The 21,493-nt window shown below is 37.0% G+C and overlaps 2 protein-coding genes across 7 annotated transcripts in view; both read left to right on the forward strand.

The window, feature by feature from the left end:
* LOC129727437 (NADH dehydrogenase [ubiquinone] 1 alpha subcomplex subunit 13) overlaps positions 1–21,493 on the forward strand; it is a 510,282-nt gene that overhangs the window by 470,311 nt on the left and 18,478 nt on the right. The gene's annotated exons all lie outside the window — the stretch shown is intronic.
* LOC129727435 (CD63 antigen-like) lies at positions 424–21,355 on the forward strand. 3 transcript variants are annotated; one of them, XM_055685274.1, is made up of 7 exons: positions 424–541; positions 19,804–19,911; positions 19,975–20,305; positions 20,373–20,561; positions 20,621–20,791; positions 20,858–21,082; positions 21,135–21,355. In XM_055685274.1, the coding sequence occupies exons 3-7, from the start codon at positions 20,225–20,227 to the stop codon at positions 21,285–21,287; spliced, it is 819 nt and encodes a 272-aa protein (XP_055541249.1). In that variant the 5' UTR covers positions 424–541; positions 19,804–19,911; positions 19,975–20,224; the 3' UTR covers positions 21,288–21,355. The 3 variants fall into 3 exon arrangements, with proteins under 3 accessions (XP_055541249.1, XP_055541247.1, XP_055541248.1); XM_055685272.1 differs by lacking the exon at positions 424–541 and adding an exon at positions 18,356–18,513; XM_055685273.1 differs by lacking the exon at positions 424–541 and adding an exon at positions 19,244–19,261.

Here is a 21,493-nt window from a genome sequence, read left to right on the forward strand (position 1 = left end):
AATGTTTCGGCATGCTGCCTTACTAGGGCTGCGGATGCCTAGTCTCGCGACGGGGCTGCCGTCTTGGGTGTAGCTGGCGAGACGCCGCATTTCATAATTCAGCCGTCCGCTCCGGATCAGACGCTGTTTGAGCCGCCCCTAACATGGGGAACAGACGCCCGGACAAGCTGCCCTTCTAGGAGAGCAGCTCCCCCTTCCCTGTCAGCATACGACCAAGTTCCCACTGGTTCACCGATCTTCCCTTGGTTGCTCGTATCCCAGTCGGTACCACGTGGAGGTAGGGATAGGAGTTGCTGGGCATTATGCTTTGGACCACACTGGGGTCTATTTTATGCCAACTAGTACGGGTGTACTGCTGGTACGCACTGCCCAGCCGTTTACCAACCACGAGTTCAGACGTGAGTTTTTATTTAATAGTGAAAAAAGAAAATCTTTCCTCTTTTGGTGCGTTGGAGTCTTTGGATCCTGGAGTTTCCCGAGTGGTGGTCGTCAGAGGCTAATTTTGGCCTCTATGCGGTTAAGTTCCGGTATTTTTACTTAGGTGAGTTTCAGTGCTCACGGGGTGAAACCCCCTATGTTAAGGATCAGAGCGATCCCTCAGTGTGGGTTGTAAAAACCCAAATTAAAAGGTTATTATAATCATACATTAAATATCCTATTTTATAACTGGCGACGAGGATCAAAGTTAGTGATAAATTCGACGTTGAAATTTTCAGCGCGGGTTTTTTTTTCTCTCTTTGTGTGATTCAATTGTTTCGGTGGCGTTGCTACACAATTGCTGCAAAGCAAAAAAGCCGCCAGCGGCTATCTGGCAGCTAATTGTTTTAAGTGACAATAAAAAAGTGAAGAATAAGTTCAGCGGACCTCATTGCCGTGTGGAATTGTTCAGACATATTCGGCGGTAATGTATATTGTCTGCAACCATTTCAACACGCGGTTGGAATAGTTGGGAAGCCATTTTTTTTTCTCTCTAGTCTTTTGTGCTTTCGCCATTGTGACGAGTCAATAGGGTGAATTGAACAATTGTGGCGGAGCACAGTTCTTTTATTCATATATTAGTAAATGAAAATGGTCTTTGCAAATATATTACTTTTGTATTTCTTTTCAATTGTGTTTCAGCCAAATAAATTTTATACATTGTATTAATTACTTTTTATTTATTTGGTGGTAGGAAAATAAAAGACGGTCTTTGGAGAACGATTGGACTGCTTAGCGAGGACACCAACCATTTGAAAATTCAAGTGGTAATTGGAAGGCTAACAACAAATATCGGAAAACTAAAAGAATATACAAGGAAAAGTACAAATAAAAAAAAAATAGGCGACAAGAGTCGACCTTTGAAAATTACTGAATTATTTAAAAATACAAAAAGCCTCAGGATTCAATTGGTAAGTCGTTTTCCTTTTATTATTTTTGAAATTTCAATAAAATTTTTATATAAATTTATAAGTTGGGAAACATTTTGGAACTGAAAAATTTTATTTCGCTACGTTACTTGTTTCAATCACATAGTAAAGGCATGGCTCAGATGAGTATGGCCTCGTTTATTGAACCTTACAGAAAAGGAGCGTGCTTTTCTGATTGGGTCGACCGACTGGAATATTGCTTTTTGGCTAACGGAGTAACGAATGAACAAAAAAAAGCCAATTTCATTGCGTTGAGCGGTCCGCATGTTTACGGCGAATTAAAATTGCTTTTTCCTCTGGGAAATCTAGGCTCTATAGAGTATGGCGAGATGATAAAAAAAACTAAAGACTAGGTTCGATAAAAGACCTTCAGGGTTGGTACAGCGTCTTAGATTCTCAAAAAGAGTCCAGAACCCAGATGAGTCACTGGAGGATTATGTGCTTGCTATCAAATCATTAGCAGAATTTTGTTCCTTCGGTAGTTTTAAAGATCATGCAATTAGGGACAGAATCATTTCTGGTATCACTGATATAGGGCTGCAGGAGAAGCTATTGAACGAAGATGAAGATTTGAATGCCGAGGCTACTGAAAAAATTATTCTTACCTGAGAAATGGCTAAAATGAACGCGAAGTCTTTAGGCATAGGAGAGAGGGCAAGTTCGTCATTCAGTAGTCCCATTGGACCGATGGTACAAAATATTTTCAAAACCTATGATATGCCCAAAGTAGAGAACACGCAGCAGTATGCCCCCGGTCCTTCGAAAGGACCAGTTAGGTCGCGATTAGGGTTCATTACCTGAAAGAGCAATTACCATTCATTACCTGAAAGAGCAAGAAAAAGATAAAAGGTACTCGAATATTAAGCCAGCTGAATGGCACAAAGGGCAGCAGTTAGGGAAAAAGGCCAATCCGAATATAATATGCCATTTTTGTGGGGTCAGTGGACATCTTAGAAAAAAGTGTTTCAAGTTAAAAAACTCACTTAGGGGCTCAGTTAAATTTGTAGATAGCTATGAAAACCTGGACCGAGCCAGAGTAAGAATATCGAGGAAATTTTTAGTCAACTGCGGACCAACGACTCGGATAGCAACGATGAGGATAAAGGTGAATTGCAATGCATGCTTGTATCTACAATTAACAAAATTAATAATCCATGTTTGATAAATGTCATCATGGAAGGGAAAAATATACAGATGGAAGTAGATTGTGGCTCATCAGTGACGGTGATGAGCAAAGTCTTGTATGATTCCTACTTCAGGGCTCCTTTAGGAAAGTCAGCTGAAAAGTTGGCTGTGGTGAATGGCGATCAATTGAAGATTATAGGGGAGACAACCGTGTCGGTAGTATATAATGACATAAAAGCAAATTTGACTTTAGTCGTACTGGACAGCAAATGTAATTTTATACCTTTATTGGGACGAGACGGTCTAGATGCGTTTTTTTGCAACTGGAGAAATTTTTTACAGGTACAAATATGATAAATAACATTGATGAACAAAAAGGTACCGAAATCAGTGAGTCTTGAACTGTCCTACAGATCAGACGTTTTTTCGGTTGCTTGTGGACTGGTCTTTGACTGCCTATAGCTTCAAAGTTTGTGTTTCGTCAGTGTGTCTTTTAAAGACTACCTGAAAGTTATTTCCCATCAGTCTTTCTCAAGGTTACCTACTTTTGAATTTAACATTTGTTTTAACTTTTTTCGTATCACCTGAAATGGCTGGACGGAAAAAGAAACCTCGCTTCGCTGCGGGGAGGAAAAGAGAGGCATCTCTTTCTGACACTTCGAGTGTCTGTAGTGACAATCCTTTTGATATTTTGCCTGAGCAAGAAGCTGGTGAAATGGAAGTTGCCAATAATGAAACTATACAAAATATAAAATCTTTAAAAAAGGAGAAAGTTCCACCTATTGTGTAAACTTTCAACGTTTGTTTCTGACGTTAAAGTTACCTATCGAATTGGCCGTAGGGGTGAATGCCGCTTATAAGCCGACTCAGTAAAGGGTCGTGATCGTCTTGTTCAGTATTTAACTGACAAGATGTACAAATTTTTTACATATGACACCAAGAACGCCAAGCCGTTCAAGGTCGTATTGAAAGGTCTCACCCAGAGCTGCGACAAGTCAATATCATACTACTGACATTACGCCAAAATGATGCAACACCAGAATCAGCCAACTACGATGCATGGTTCATTACAAAAGAGTTTGCGGTATTACAATGATTCTCTTATCGTCAACTCTCACTCTCATTTTTTTCTTGCTATCTTTCTCGATCATTCGGGTTTGGCTGTACTGAGATTGAACCAGCAGAAATATCAAGTTCATTTTGACAGCATGATGTTATGAGGATAGCAAACATAAAATCAATGATTTTTCTTCAATTGATAAGTATGATATTAATATATGGTCGGCGTGCGATCAGACCGAACTAAGCGCCGTTTGCTCAGATTGATTTATTGACACCCAGTGGATATGAGAAGTAATAATCTATCTATTATGAAGTAACGAAATCGTTTGAGCATTTGATAACGATATTATAACAAAAATTCTCTGTAACAGCTTGTACACAGCAATTGCGGCGGTAAATGTTTTTCGACGCTTGGTTCGGTTTGGCTGCACGCCGACTAAAAGCATTGTCAATAAACAACTATTACTTCGTTTTGTAACTGAGCGTATTTTAGTTTGGTACATTTTGAATCTGTATGATTATTCATTTTTATTCTCAGTAGAGAATATGCTTCTTCATAACACCAATTGTAATAAAAAGAATTCTATTAATATTTTTCAAATGATCTCATGTCTGAAAAATAATATTGCATTTTTATTTGTTTTTTTACAGCATGAGTTTATTAATTTGATTCTTGAATATTGTGCTTGTTGTAGGTTAAACTAAAGACAGTGTTAGTTCGCGGCAAAAAATGAATCGGGGGTGGCAAAACAGAAAACTTTTAAATATGTATGGGTATGTATATTTATATACAGATCCTGTTAAATTTTGGCACGGTTCAACTATTTTCTTTTAACGAAGAGGATGGCCGGAGTTAACCGACTGGTTTCGGATATATGGCCTTGTTAATTATTTAATTCATTTTAACCGCAATGAGGTTAACAACTTAAAATTTTTTGAAAAAGCACATGCTTTGTATAATGTGCGTGTAAAGTGGGAAATTTATAGGAAGTATGGCGGAGGTGAAAAGCATATCACCCAATGCCGTACTTGCCAACGTTATGGCCATGGTTCCAAATTCTGTAACATGGACCAAAAATGTCTAATTGTGGAGACTCTTCTCACAAAAAGGACACATGTCCTGTAAAAGAGAGTAAAAATTTTCGCTGTGCGAATTGTAACGGCAACCATATGTCAAATTTTTATCAATGCCCAGTCCGTTTAGCAATTGTTAAGGCAAAGCAAGGTAAACAAAATTCAATTTCTCAATTAAAACCAACTTCATAACAAAATCCTCCAAGCGTACCAAGCGTGACGCATAGTTTACCTACTCCTTTGCATACCCGTTTAACTTATGCACAGGTTACAGGTAGTTCGAACATTATACCGCCTAGTGTTGGTAGTTCGAAAATGACCGTTAATATGGGTAAGCAAAACACGCTAGAAAATAATTGTACACCTATTACTCCAGCTAATATTGCTGCCGAAAATATTTTTTCTAATGTCAACTGCCTGGGGCCTATTACGGCAGGTAAACTTTCTTTTTTGCAACAGGCAATGTTCGATCTTATGAACGCCATGTTGCAGGCAAAATCAATGTTTGAAGCCATTCAAATAGGCACAAATTTTACTACTAAAATTGTTTCTAATTTAAAATTTAGCAATGATTTTAAATAAAACAATTAAAATATTAAATTGGAATGCTCGCTCATTGAAGGCCAATGAGAATGAGCTTTTTAATTTTTTAACAGTAAATAATGTGCATATTGCAATTATTACTGAAACATTTCTGAAACCTAACATAAAATTAAAATATGATCCCAATTACGTGGTTCGTAGATATGATAGGATTCAGGGTTCCGGCGGTGGAGTTGCAATTGTTATTCATCGCCGAATCAAACATCGTGCTCTTCCCCATCTTGAGACGAAAGTTATTGAAACATTGGGAATTGAAGTTCAAACTGAACTTGGTATTTTATTTATTGCCGCAGCATATTTACCATTTCAATGCACACGCGAGCTCAAAAATTATTTTAAAGGTGATTTACAAAAACTCACCAGAAATCGTTCGAAATTTTTCATAATCGGCGATTTTAACGCTAAACATCGTTCATGGAATAATTCTCAAAGTAATTCCAATGGCAGAATTTTATTCAATGATTGTTCTTCAGGATACTATTCTATTTTGTCTCCGAATAGTCCTACATGCTTTTCTTCTGTAAGAAACCCTTCAACAATTGATTTGGTGCTAACAGATCAAAGTCATGTATGTAGTGATTTGATCACACTTATTTTAAAAAACACCAATAACTTTTTCTTTATCACATGAATCAGTTTTAAACCCTATGAGCTCTGTTTTTAATTATAACAAGGCTAATTGGGAAAGATACAAAACTCATATTGAGAGAAATTTCAATAATGAGCTTGATTTGCAAAACGAAGTGAATATTGATTCCGCTTTGGAAGCATTAAAATGTGCAATTGCTGATGCCAGGAATTATTCTGTTCCAAAGGCTCAAGTGAAATTTGATTCATCAATAATTGACGAAAATCTTCAACTTCTAATTCGTTTGAAAAATGTCCGCAGACGTCAATATCAACGTTCTCGTGACCCTGTTTTTAAAACTATTTATAAAGATTTACAGAAAGAGATTAAACATAGATTTACTCTTCTGAGAAATCAAAATTTTGAGACTAAAGTTGAAAAATTGAAACCATATTCAAAACCATTTTGGAAGCTGTCGAAGATTCTTAAGAAACCTTCAAAGCCTATTCCAGTTTTAAAAGATGGTGAACGTTTTCTTGTATCCAATGAACAAAAGGCTCAAAGACTTGCTCAGCAGTTTGAGAGTGTTCATAACTCAAATTTGAATTTTGTGAGTCCAATTGAAAATGAAGTCACACGTCAATTTGATTTAATTTCTTCCCAGAATTTTTTAACCTGCAGAAATAATTGAAACTAACTTGAATGAGATTAAATCAATTATTAAAAATTTCAAAAATATGAAAGCACCTGGTGACGATGGAATCTTTAATATACTAATCAAACATCTCCCTGAGAGCACAATTGAATTTTTAGTGAAAATTTTCAATTGCTGCTTCAAAATTGCATATTTTCCCAAATTATGGAAAAATGCAAACATTACTCCCATTTTAAAACCGGATAAGAACCCAGCTGAAGTTTCAGTTTGCTTTCTTCAATAAGTAAACTGTTTGAGAGAATTATTCCTAACAGAATGATGTCACACATCAACGAAAATTCAATTTTTGCAAATGAACAGTTTGGATTTCGCCATGGGCATTCCACAACTCATCAATTGCTCAGAGTTACTAATATGATACGAGCTAACAAATCTGAAGGTTATTCCACTGGAGCTGCTCTTTTAGACATAGAAAAAGCATTCGACAGTGTTTGGCATAAATGTTTGATTGCGAAATTGCAAACTTTTAATTTTCCAATTTTCCTAATCAAAATTTTAAAAAATTATCTTACTGATCGAACTCTGCAGGTTGTCTATCAGAATTCAAAATCTGATAGATTTCCTGTCAGAGCAGGTGTACCTCAAGGTTCAGTCTTGGGTCCAGTCCTGTACAACATATTCACTTCAGATCTTCCTGATTTGCCTCCAGGATGCACAAAGTCATTGCTCTGCGATGACACAAGCATTTCCGTAAAAGGAAAAAATCTTCGTGTCATATGCAGTCGATTGCAGAAAAGTTTAGATATATTTTCTTCCTACTTGCAAAAGTGGAAAATCTCTCCCAATGCTTCTAAAACTCAAATGATAATTTTTCCGCATAAGCCTAGGGCTTCTTTCCTCAAGCCAAACAATAATCACGTTGTCAAGATGAATGGGGTTATTTTAAGTTGGTCCGACAAGGTTAAGGACTAATTTATGATAAAAAACTTATTTTCAAAGAGCACATTGAGAGTATACAAGCCAAGTTCATCAAATATACGAGATGTTTATATCCTCTCATTAACAGGAATTCTAAACTTTGTTTAAAGAACAAACTTTTGATTTACAAACAAATTTTTAGACCAGCAATGCTTTATGCTGTACCGATCTGGTCAAGTTGCTGTTCAACAAGGAAGAAAACGCTCCAAAGGATTCAGAATAAAATTCTGAAAATGATTTTGAAGCGTCCTCCTTGGTTTGGTACACTCGAATTACATAGACTTACTGGTGTTGAACCATTAGAAGCTATGTCAAATAAAATTATTAACAATTTTCGACAAAAATCGTTGCAATCCTCAATTGCTACGATAAGCTCTTTTTATATCCAATAAGTTAGCAATTAAGTTAGTTGTAAGTTTACTTCCCCTTTTCTGACAAGTAGGTTTAAATCCCTACGAATGATAAGTCCTAATTGCGAAAGCAAACAAATCCTAACAATTAAAATTACAAATTTCTAACAGTGTTGAGAAGTCACCATTTGTGATTGGACACACATACTCATTATTTACTAATATTTATCATAAATACTTAAGCTACTAACAAATCCCCCCTTAAAAAAAAAAAAAAAAAAAGGTACCGAAATGGTACAGGAAATTAGAAGAAAATTCTCTGACGTTTTCATAAAAAGCCTCTCAACTCCCATAATAGGTTTCGAAGCAGATCTGGTACTTAAAGACGATAAACTAATATTCAAAAATGCTTAAAATGTTCCTTATAGATTGAGAGACAAAGTGCTAGCCTATTTGAATAAATTAGAAGAAGAGAAAGTTATAACACCTATCAAAACTAGCGAGTGGGCGTCACCGGTGGTGATTGTGATGAAAAAGAATAACGAAATCAGATTGGTCATTGATTGCAAAGTTTCGATTAACAAATGTTTAATTCCTTATACCTATCCACTCCCAATTGCACAAGACTTATTCGCGGGTTTATCAGGTTGTAGCGTTTTTTGTGCGTTGGACCTAGAGGGTGCTTATACGCAATTGTCTTTATCAGAAAAATCCAAAAAAATTATGACGATTAACACAATTAAAGGATTGTATACTTACAATCGCTTACCTCAGGGTGCTTCTTCTAGCGCTTCTATATTCCAGCAAATAATGGATCAAGTGCTTCAAGGTATTGAAAATGTCTCCTGTTATTTGGATGATGTTCTGGTGGCAGGGAAAAATTTGCAGGATTGCTTAGAAAAATTGGAACTGGTTCTGACGAAATTGTCAGCAGCAAACATAAAAGTAAATTGAAAAAAATGTAAATTTTTTGTTGATAAACTTCCTTACTAAGGTCATATTTTAAGCAAGGATGGATTGTTGCCCTGTCCAGACAAATTACTCACTATCAGGGAGGCAAAAGCTCCACGGAATGTTACAGAATTGAAATCTTTCTTAGGTCTTATCAATTACTACAACAAATTTATTCCAAATCTATCTTCTAAGTTATATTTTTTGTATAATCTTTTGAGGAATGAAAATAAGTTTGTTTGGGAGGAGAATTGTCAGAAGGCCTTTAATGAGAGCAAAGAAGCCTTGCTTAATAGCAAAATTTTGGAATTCTATGATCCAAAGAAACAAATTGTGATATTTTTTGATGCGTCCGGCTATGGCCTAGGGGAAGTGATGGCACATATTGTAGTTGGGGTTGAAAGACCAATATGTTTCACATCTTTCTCCTTGAATTCAGCCCAGCGGAATTACCCTATACTTCAGCTAGAAGCGTTGGCCCTGGTATCAACAATAAAAAAGTTTCATAAATATCTGTATGGCCAAAAATTTTTAGTTTTCACAGATCATAAACCGTTGGTTGGTATTTTTGAAAAAGAAGGCAAGAACGCAATATTCGTAACAAGATTACAGCGATATATTCTGGAAATGTCCATATACTATTTTGATATCAACTTGCTACTACCTACTCGTCCCGCGCAGCATTTAGTTTACCGCAGTGACTGTGACACACCGATTACCGAATCCCCCGCTTCAATCGATTCGCCAGCTTGTATCGACGACCAGTTTGTCTTACTCGGATCCACCCCAGGACGCACTAAATCACGCAACATGGAAGCCCCCAATTTTGTCTCCGAATAGTCCTACATGCTTTTCTTCTGTAAGAAACCCTTCAACAATTGATTTGGTGCTAACAGATCAAAGTCATGTATGTAGTGATTTGATCACACTTATTTAAAAACACCAATAACTTTTTCTTTATCACATGAATCAGTTTTAAACCCTATGAGCTCTGTTTTTAATTATAACAAGGCTAATTGGGAAAGATACAAAACTCATATTGAGAGAAATTTCAATAATGAGCTTGATTTGCAAAACGAAGTGAATATTGATTCCGCTTTGGAAGCATTAAAATGTGCAATTGCTGATGCCAGGAATTATTCTGTTCCAAAGGCTCAAGTGAAATTTGATTCATCAATAATTGACGAAAATCTTCAACTTCTAATTCGTTTGAAAAATGTCCGCAGACGTCAATATCAACGTTCTCGTGACCCTGTTTTTAAAACTATTTATAAAGATTTACAGAAAGAGATTAAACATAGATTTACTCTTCTGAGAAATCAAAATTTTGAGACTAAAGTTGAAAAATTGAAACCATATTCAAAACCATTTTGGAAGCTGTCGAAGATTCTTAAGAAACCTTCAAAGCCTATTCCAGTTTTAAAAGATGGTGAACGTTTTCTTGTATCCAATGAACAAAAGGCTCAAAGACTTGCTCAGCAGTTTGAGAGTGTTCATAACTCAAATTTGAATTTTGTGAGTCCAATTGAAAATGAAGTCACACGTCAATTTGATTTAATTTCTTCCCAGAATTTTTTACCTGCAGAAATAATTGAAACTAACTTGAATGAGATTAAATCAATTATTAAAAATTTCAAAAATATGAAAGCACCTGGTGACGATGGAATCTTTAATATACTAATCAAACATCTCCCTGAGAGCACAATTGAATTTTTAGTGAAAATTTTCAATTGCTGCTTCAAAATTGCATATTTTCCCAAATTATGGAAAAATGCAAACATTACTCCCATTTTAAAACCGGATAAGAACCCAGCTGAAGTTTCAAGTTATCGACCAATCAGTTTGCTTTCTTCAATAAGTAAACTGTTTGAGAGAATTATTCCTAACAGAATGATGTCACACATCAACGAAAATTCAATTTTTGCAAATGAACAGTTTGGATTTCGCCATGGGCATTCCACAACTCATCAATTGCTCAGAGTTACTAATATGATACGAGCTAACAAATCTGAAGGTTATTCCACTGGAGCTGCTCTTTTAGACATAGAAAAAGCATTCGACAGTGTTTGGCATAAATGTTTGATTGCGAAATTGCAAACTTTTAATTTTCCAATTTTCCTAATCAAAATTTTAAAAAATTATCTTACTGATCGAACTCTGCAGGTTGTCTATCAGAATTCAAAATCTGATAGATTTCCTGTCAGAGCAGGTGTACCTCAAGGTTCAGTCTTGGGTCCAGTCCTGTACAACATATTCACTTCAGATCTTCCTGATTTGCCTCCAGGATGCACAAAGTCATTGTTCTGCGATGACACAAGCATTTCCGTAAAAGGAAAAAATCTTCGTGTCATATGCAGTCGATTGCAGAAAAGTTTAGATATATTTTCTTCCTACTTGCAAAAGTGGAAAATCTCTCCCAATGCTTCTAAAACTCAAATGATAATTTTTCCGCATAAGCCTAGGGCTTCTTTCCTCAAGCCAAACAATAATCACGTTGTCAAGATGAATGGGGTTATTTTAAGTTGGTCCGACAAGGTTAAGGACTAATTTATGATAAAAACTTATTTTCAAAGAGCACATTGAGAGTATACAAGCCAAGTGCATCAAATATACGAGATGTTTATATCCTCTCATTAACAGGAATTCTAAACTTTGTTTAAAGAACAAACTTTTGATTTACAAACAAATTTTTAGACCAGCAATGCTTTATGCTGTACCGATCTGGTCAAGTTGCTGTTCAACAAGGAAAAAAAAGCTCCAAAGGATTCAGAATAAAATTCTGAAAATGATTTTGAAGCGTCCTCCTTGGTTTGGTACACTCGAATTACATAGACTTACTGGTGTTGAACCATTAGAAGCTATGTCAAATAAAATTATTAACAATTTTCGACAAAAATCGTTGCAATCCTCAAATGCTACGATAAGCTCTTTTTATATCCAATAAGTTAGCAATTAAGTTAGTTGTAAGTTTACTTCCCCTTTTCTGACAAGTAGGTTTAAATCCCTACGAATGATAAGTCCTAATTGCGAAAGCAAACAAATCCTAACAATTAAAATTACAAATTTCTAACAGTGTTGAGAAGTCACCATTTGTGATTGGACACACATACTCATTATTTACTAATATTTATCATAAATACTTAAGCTACTAACAAATCCCCCCTTAAAAAAAAAAAAAAAGGTACCGAAATGGTACAGGAAATTAGAAGAAAATTCTCTGACGTTTTCATAAAAAGCCTCTCAACTCCCATAATAGGTTTCGAAGCAGATCTGGTACTTAAAGACGATAAACTAATATTCAAAAATGCTTAAAATGTTCCTTATAGATTGAGAGACAAAGTGCTAGCCTATTTGAATAAATTAGAAGAAGAGAAAGTTATAACACCTATCAAAACTAGCGAGTGGGCGTCACCGGTGGTGATTGTGATGAAAAAGAATAACGAAATCAGATTGGTCATTGATTGCAAAGTTTCGATTAACAAATGTTTAATTCCTTATACCTATCCACTCCCAATTGCACAAGACTTATTCGCGGGTTTATCAGGTTGTAGCGTTTTTTGTGCGTTGGACCTAGAGGGTGCTTATACGCAATTGTCTTTATCAGAAAAATCCAAAAAAATTATGACGATTAACACAATTAAAGGATTGTATACTTACAATCGCTTACCTCAGGGTGCTTCTTCTAGCGCTTCTATATTCCAGCAAATAATGGATCAAGTGCTTCAAGGTATTGAAAATGTCTCCTGTTATTTGGATGATGTTCTGGTGGCAGGGAAAAATTTGCAGGATTGCTTAGAAAAATTGGAACTGGTTCTGACGAAATTGTCAGCAGCAAACATAAAAGTAAATTGAAAAAAATGTAAATTTTTTGTTGATAAACTTCCTTACTAAGGTCATATTTTAAGCAAGGATGGATTGTTGCCCTGTCCAGACAAATTACTCACTATCAGGGAGGCAAAAGCTCCACGGAATGTTACAGAATTGAAATCTTTCTTAGGTCTTATCAATTACTACAACAAATTTATTCCAAATCTATCTTCTAAGTTATATTTTTTGTATAATCTTTTGAGGAATGAAAATAAGTTTGTTTGGGAGGAGAATTGTGAGAAGGCCTTTAATGAGAGCAAAGAAGCCTTGCTTAATAGCAAAATTTTGGAATTCTATGATCCAAAGAAACAAATTGTGATATTTTTTGATGCGTCCGGCTATGGCCTAGGGGAAGTGATGGCACATATTGTAGTTGGGGTTGAAAGACCAATATGTTTCACATCTTTCTCCTTGAATTCAGCCCAGCGGATTTACCCTATACTTCAGCTAGAAGCGTTGGCCCTGGTATCAACAATAAAAAAGTTTCATAAATATCTGTATGGCCAAAAATTTTTAGTTTTCACAGATCATAAACCGTTGGTTGGTATTTTTGAAAAAGAAGGCAAGAACGCAATATTCGTAACAAGATTACAGCGATATATTCTGGAAATGTCCATATACTATTTTGATATCAACTTGCTACTACCTACTCGTCCCGCGCAGCATTCAGTTCACCGCAGTGACTGTGACACACCGATTACCGAATCCCCCGCTTCAATCGATTCGCCAGCTTGTATCGACGACCAGTTTGTCTTACTCGGATCCACCCCAGGACGCACTAAATCACGCAACATGGAAGCCCCCAATCCGCTCATCACAGTCGCGCCACTGCAGCCAGCGCTCATCAGTCGTCCCGGTCCTGTGTTTGAGTATGGAGAAGGGGTCTTCCAGCTTGCTACTACTGGCAAGTATACTTCTGTTTGCAATAATTCACCACCTGGTATTCCCGCACCCCGTAGTCAATCATCAATCAATCAACCCGTCATCGAGGCCAACTCTGGACTACGGATAATCTACCAAAATGTTCGGGGTCTACGGACTAAAATAGAGGATTTTTTCTTGACCGCTTCAGAATGTGAGTACGATGTCATTGTACTAACTGAAACGTGGCTGGATGCCCAGATTCATTCAGTGCAGCTGTTCGGTTGCGCTTTCACCGTTTACCGATGTGATCGCAATCAGAATAATAGTTCCAAGACGCGTGGTGGTGGAGTCTTGATTGCTGTTTCGAATCGCTTCAGTAGCTACATTGACCCTACTCCAGTTTGCGATACACTGGAACAGCTTTGGGTAATTATTACCACGCTGCTCTACAGAATCAGTGTCGGTGTTATTTATTTGCCCCCTGATCGTAGGGCTGATGTTAATGCCATCGATAATCACATCCAGTCTATCGGATCTGTTATGTCCAACTTGAACCGAGACGATCTTTCGTTGTTATTTGGTAACTATAACCAATCGGGATTGATTTGGAGCCGCTCAAATAGTAGTTTGCCAACTATTGACTATCTTCAATCGCAAATCTCAGCTGCTTGTTCTGCCCTGCTGGATGGATTCAGCCTTCACCATTTGTCTCAACTTAACTACGTCACGAACAGCAACGAGCGTCTCCTCGATTGGGTTCTGACTAACTACGAAACCCGGTGTGAACCTCCTGTGTGAACCGGTGGTACCTCTCGACTCAAATCATCCAGCATTGGACTTAACAATCCATCAAACGGTACCAGTTCAATTCGAGGAATACCCACCTGAACCAAGTTTAGATTTCCGCAGAGCCGACTCCGAGACTTTGAGCACGGTTATTTCGCAAATCGATTGGCAGTTTTTAGAAAATGACCCTCCTCTTGACGACGCAATCGACTTTTTCAACCATGCCATTAAAAACGAACTTGCTCACTGTGTTCCCCCTCACCGACCGACATCAAAACCCCCGTGGTCAAACTCTCGTTTACGGCAGCTTAAGAGACAACGATCCTTGGCTCTGCGCAGATATTGCAGAATGCGTAACCCTCTAACGAAACAAGCGTTTAATCACGCTAGCAACTCCTACCGAATTTTAAATCGCTACCTGTACAAACGACATACTCTTTGGATGCAGAGCTGTCTAAGACGGAACACTAGGCCTTTTTGGAGATTTGTCAACAGCAAGAGAAAGGAAGAGGGCCTGCCGAAAAATATGTTTTTGGGTGATAGACATGGCAACACGGCTCTAGAGAAGTGCGCACTATTTGCCCAGCACTTCCAGCAGATTTTTCGTAGCTCTACTGCTACAACCGCAGAGATAAGCTCAGCTCTAGATTGTGTTCCTAGCGACGTAATTGACTTTAGCTCATTCCTGATAACTAACCGTGAAATAGAAGCTGCAATAGAAAAAATGAAGTCCTCTTTTGCTCCTGGCCCTGATGGCATACCTTCCTGCGTTTTGAAAAAATGTACAGCTGTTTTTCTTCGCCCGCTTAATTTACTATTTAACTTGTCGCTTCGGCGATGTGCTTTTCCTACCAGTTGGAAATTGTCGGTTATGTTCCCTGTTCACAAAAAAGGTGACAAACGCGATATACAGAATTACAGAGGCATTACTTCTCTTTGCGCTTGTTCAAAAGTATTCGAAATTATAATTTACAACGCACTCTTTGCTAGTTGCAAGCATTACATCTCGATGGACCAACACGGCTTCTATCCAAATCGTTCTACAACTACCAATCTCGTACAATTTACTACTACATGCATACAGAACATGACTGAAGGTGCACAAATCGACGTAGTTTATACAGATTTGAAAGCTTCGTTCGATCGCGTTGACCATGGTGTCCTGCTCGCCAAGTTGGAGAAATTAGGAGTTGCTTCTGCTCTCGTACAATGCAATGGCTAAGGTCCTATTTGGTAAATCGAACGCTGTACGTTAAAATCGGATCACAACATTCTACACACTTTTCGAATCTATCCGGCGTTCCGCAGGGTAGTAATTTAGGACCACTGCTCTTTGCACTGTTCATAAATGTCGCATCCTTATTACTGCCAGAGCCAAGCCGAATGTTTTTGTAGACGATGTCAAATTAATGCGGATTATACGAAGTATCGCTGACTGTCACGAACTCCAGAGGCTTATCAACATTTCTTATAAGTGGTGTACCAACAACCTGCTAACAATCAGTATCCAGAAATGTTGCGTAATCTCTTTCCATAGAAAAAATGATCCTATAACGTTCAGCTACACCATGTTTGACCAAACATTAACGAAAGTTAACCAGGTTCGAGACTTGGGTGTTACTTTAGACGCATCGCTATCATTCAGATTGCACTACAACGAGATTATTGCAAAGGCGAATCGACAACTTGGATTTATCTTTAAGACAGCATCGGAATTCCGCGATCCACTGTGCCTTCGATCACTGTACATCTCCCTGGTCCGTTCTGTTCTTGAAACGAATTCGGTAGTGTGGTGTCCATTCAACGCAAATTGGATAACAAAAATTGAAGCCGTGCAACGGAAGTTCGTACGTTACGCCCTACGTTCTCTGCCATGGCAAGATCCGCAGCAGCTACCGGAGTATTCTGATCGTTGCCGACTTTTAGGCATAGAAACACTGCATAAAAGACGTTTTGATGCACAGGCTACCTTCGTATTCAAAATTCTTGCTGGTGAGATTGACGCCCCAAGAGTTTTAGAGCGATTAGATTTATATGCCCCAGAACGATCATTAAGACGAAGAAATTTTCTTTCTCTGCCCCAGCGTAATGCATATCACATGGACAACATGATCCCATTCGCTTTATGTCAGCAAGCTTCAACACCGTTGCAGCCTCATTTGACTTTAACATGTCGGTAAATATGTTCAAGCAACTTCTCCGTAGTCGACAAGCATAAACATTCTCCAGAAGTGATTTTTATTACGTGTACATCCTAGATTTAGTTTATCATTAAGACCACCTATGTGTCAGATGATGTGATATTAAATAAATAAACAAAATATAAGGTACAGGCCCTCTTCTGAAATGGGAAACGCAGACTTCTGTTCGCGATTTCCATTATCAGAAGCGGTGCCAAAACAATTAGACGAGGAATTAATAAAACATAAAAATTTTAGCAAGAAATTCCCATTAATTCAATGCAGATAGCCAGTATGACTAAGAAATTCTTCTTAATGGAAATATTTATATATATAAGAAATGGTTGGCCAAAGAAAGTTGATAAAAAATTTATCAACGTTTTTTCTAATCAGCATGAGTTTGAGATTATGGACGAATGCTTGTTATATCAAGATAGGGTTGTAATACCATCGCAAATGCAAAGCCGAATTTTAAAATTATTACATGCCAATCATATTGGTATGATTAAAATGAAGCAACTGGCTAGGCGTTCTGTTTATTGGTACGGAATAAATGGGGATATTGGAAATTATGTAACCAGCTGTGATATTTGCTGTAGTATGGCGATAATGTCTAAATCAAAAGTAGAATCCAAATGGATTCCTACTAATAAACCCTTCAGTAGAGTACACATAGATATTTTTTACTTTGAGCATCGTACTTTTCTACTAATAGTCGATAGCTTTTCCAAATGGATTGAAGTTGAATAAATGAAGGAGGGTACTGATTCGGATAAGGTTCTTAGAAAACTAGTAGCGTTTTTTGCAAGGTTCGGGTTACCAGATGTGCTGGTATCGGATGGAGGCCCTCCGTTAAATTCTTATGGTTTTGTCAACTTTTTAGAAAGGCAAGGAATAAAGGTGCTAAAAAGTCCGCCTTATAATCCATCAAGTAATGGTCAAGCGGAAAGATTGGCGAGAACAATTAAAAAGGTTTCTAATGGAACCTGAAACCAATGAATTAAACTGGGAGGATCAAATTAACTTGTTTCTATTTACTCATAGAAACACCTGTTTGACAAATGACAGAGGTTTTCCGTCTGAAAGAATTTTCAATTATTTTCCTAAAATAATTTCAGATTTAATAAACCCAAAAAAACATTATAAACGACAAATGTCGTTACCATGCCCTCCAAGTGATGAAAATTCATCAGGTCGTACTAATGTGAGGGAAATCCCTACAGATGTTACGACCGAAAATACTAACGATAATTTTAACAACCTGATGGAGGGTGATGTGGTGTGGTACAAGAATAACAAACCACATAACCACATGCGTTGGTTAAAGGCAAATTCTTTAAAGCGTTATTCTAAAAACACATTCCAGATTACGATTGGAAACGTGCCTATAATGGCCCACCGAAGTCAAATTAAAATACAAGAGAGGAGGCCTAATGGATCAAAGCTGGTGCTGATATGAAGACCGATCGAAGTATCGGACATTCTAGGACAACGAACAAGCATAGAAGAGGAGCAGGACTGCAAAGGTTTTCCTGACAGCGAATTGGCCTCCAGATCCAGAAAAAGAAAATTATCGATGGAAACTTCGGGAGCCGAGTTGAGGCGATCGAAAAGATTAAAGCATACTAAAGTTTACAAAGACTATGTTTATAAAATTTGGCAAATGCCTAAATAGATTGAAAAATCTTTCGATTTTTTATTAATTAAGTTCGTCAAAAGAAGTTTGTAAAATTGTTAAAATGAAGTTTTTTTTTAAAAAGAGGAAGTGCTGTGGCATACGCCCTTTCTAAAAGTAACCATAGAAAAGTTAAGTAACGCTTGTTTCGTACGATGCGAACATAAATGATAATAAACTGTCAGCAGGACTGACACTTTCGGTTAGACAGCCTACGAGTTCAGACGTGAGTTTTTATTTAATAGTGAAAAAATAAAATCTTCCCTCTTTTGGTGCGATGGAGTCTTTGGATCCTGGAGTTTCCCGAGTGGTGGTCGAAAGAGGCTAATTTTGGCCTCTATGCGGTTATGTTCCGGTATTTTTACTTAGGTGAGTTTCAGTACTCCCGGGGTGAAACCCCCTATGTTAAGGATCAGAGCGATCCCTCAGTGTGGGTTGTAAAAACCCAAATTAAAAGGTTATTATAATCATACATTAAATATCCTATTTTATAGTCAGTACAATAAAAATTCAAAATCAATCTACCAAATATGTGTATTTGCTACCAGCATAACAAGGTTAGGGTAAGGTAAGGCTTGAGCAGTGGCGCCCATTTTAATCAGTCGAAGAAAACAGTCCTCGAACTCCTGAATTTTGATCAATATCGACATTTTCAATGATGGAAACGAAAACTTCGACTGTCAAGCTGTCTTACGAATACAAGATATACCGTTAATCACAAAGAAATCTGTGAACAAACATCATTCACAGGGCGACTCGTGGCTGTTGAACCTACCTGTTCAACTAGAAGTTCTGAAAATCAGAGTTTGGAGAAGTAACTACAATTTTATCCGCGAATAAAAGCAAATAATTCCCCTTGTTACTCTTTAAAAATAAAACTAAAAAATAAGAAAATAAGAGCATAAATTTGGATTTTAGATTCATTTTTTGCCTGACGTCCCCATGTGCATTGCACAGGTTGCACCTATGGACGAGTCGCCCCTGATCATTCAAAACAAATAGATTTATATTACAGCCATTCAGGAGCCACTTCGGGTGCTGAAAAAAAAACGCCTGCAAAACAGATGGAACCTACTTAAAATAGGTTCGGGGTGATTTGAACAGTGTCCCTGGATTGGTAAGTTCAATTGATTGTTGTTAAAGTTTGCTAACTTAATTTTACACAAATTTACAAGTTTTGACAGATTGATATACTTTTGTTTCTGTTGAAATAGGTGGGGGGGGGATTGTTAGTAGCTTAAGTATTTATGATAAATATTAATAAATATTGAGTATGTGTGTCCAATCACAAATGGTGACTTCTCAACACTGTAAAATAAATTATTAAGTTTTTTTGCCGGGTCTCGGTAATTTATTGCCGAGAACGGCACCACTGAGTGCTCGGTTAAAAAAAATGACAGCTGTCACATTTTTTCGTAAATCTCGGTTCAGTCTAACTGAAATTTCGGCACAAAGTATTACCGAGTCGAAATTTCAGTTAGGTGAACCGAAATTCACGAAAAATGTGACAGCCTTTTTTTTTAACCGAGCATTCATTGGTGCTCGGCAATAAATTACCGAGACCCGGCAAAAAATTTTGAGTGTGGAAAGCTGCTTAAAATATGTTCCTTACCCTACATCCATGAAAACTATATCTAATTTTGCATCATATCTCTACAGCCACTCAATTGCATTCTCGCAGCTTCATTCTTTCAATATAGCTCATTGTTATAGATGATCAAAAGTCTTAGCAATTAGATCAACTATGGAACTGCAAGATGATATGAGGTATTACATAGATTCAACATAAAATAAATGTAATCAAACAATAAAAAATGTATCTAATTTTAGTTCTATTTTAAAAAGTTATTCATTAAATTTGAACTCAAATTTTAAAGAAAATTATTGCCTTCAACCATTTGAATGTATGCATGACGACCGAAAGACTTAGCTGAACGCCCTAAAAGTGATAACAGATAGAGACTAGATATCATAACCTGCAGTATGATTTTTTGTTCGCAATCAGGCGATTTGGACATCGCCAACATTCACCAGTTAGTGTTCAGAAGTCTCTGATAACGGAAGTCAAAACGCGGGCAAAATGAAACACGAGCATCACACCGGAAGCTGGTCCATGAAATGGATAAAGTTTTTTTTATTCATGATTAATGTGATGTTTGTGGTAAGTTTTTGTTATTAGCTATGAAATGAATAGAATGACATCAATAATATTTATTTTAACATTTCAGTTTACTGCAGTACTGGTGATTTCTACCGGAGTGGCTATTCAGTCCGTGTATAGCGATTTCACAAGCTTTATCGATGAGCAATTTTATTCACCTACGTTTATGTTTATTTCTGTGGGTATGATAACGCTGTTGATTGCTGCATTCGGATTTATCGGAACGATACGGGAAAGTTCGCTTCTAATCAATATAGTGAGTAGAATTTAGTTGCGTTGTAAAAAATATTAAGTTTTTTTTACTGCGTCTTATAGTATTGTGGAATTTTGTCAGTTGTCGTTTTACTCGAAGTGACCGCAACTTTAGTTGGCATCTATCATCGTCAAGAAGTTAGCGGAATTCTTATGGAATCTATGAGTAGCTGTTTGCAACATTATCCATGGAATAATAACATGCAAGATTCGGTTGATTATATGCAAATCCAGGTGAGTAAAGCATCATATATGCTTTCATAAAATTGCTTAACTACTATTACTTTACTTTTTTAACAGTTGAAATGTTGTGGTGTTATAAGCTACAAAGATTGGAGCGATGTACTCACAGTAGACTTACTGAACGATGATTTGAAATCACAACTCCCTGCTTCTTGTTGCACTGCCTACCTTGGTGGTAATTGTGTCCCGTTTCAAGCAGGATGTCATGCTAAGATGTATTCAATTCTTGAGCATTGTTCCCGAACGATTATTAGTGGAATTCTGGTAGTGGCTTTTGTTCAGGTAAATCAATTAATAATTCCAAAACTTTTTATTACCATGTGAATATTTTCAGATATCCGCAGCGATGTTCGCTTTTGCCCTTGGGAAGCGGATACGACAAATGAAAACTAAATCTTCCCTAGATGAGCTGAAACACGCAAACATGATCTACACCTTCGACTATAAACTGCTAAACGAGAGTTCCGTTCAAATACCGAAGAGTTAGAAACTTTGAGTGAACTTTGCGGCTTTATTTATTTATCGTGTAATAAACTTATGGTAAAATACATACAATTTTGTGTCTTATCTCACCAGCCAAATTCGCTAATTGTTATTTTTCGCTGTATTTTATCAGAACCTGGCTGATATTGATAATGATTTGTCTTCATATCTTTCGACTTTGTGGTATCACAAATCCCAACCCTCAACGCA

The sequence above is a fragment of the Wyeomyia smithii genome, chromosome 3, assembly GCF_029784165.1.
Source record: "Wyeomyia smithii strain HCP4-BCI-WySm-NY-G18 chromosome 3, ASM2978416v1, whole genome shotgun sequence".
Lineage (NCBI taxonomy): Eukaryota > Metazoa > Arthropoda > Insecta > Diptera > Culicidae > Wyeomyia > Wyeomyia smithii.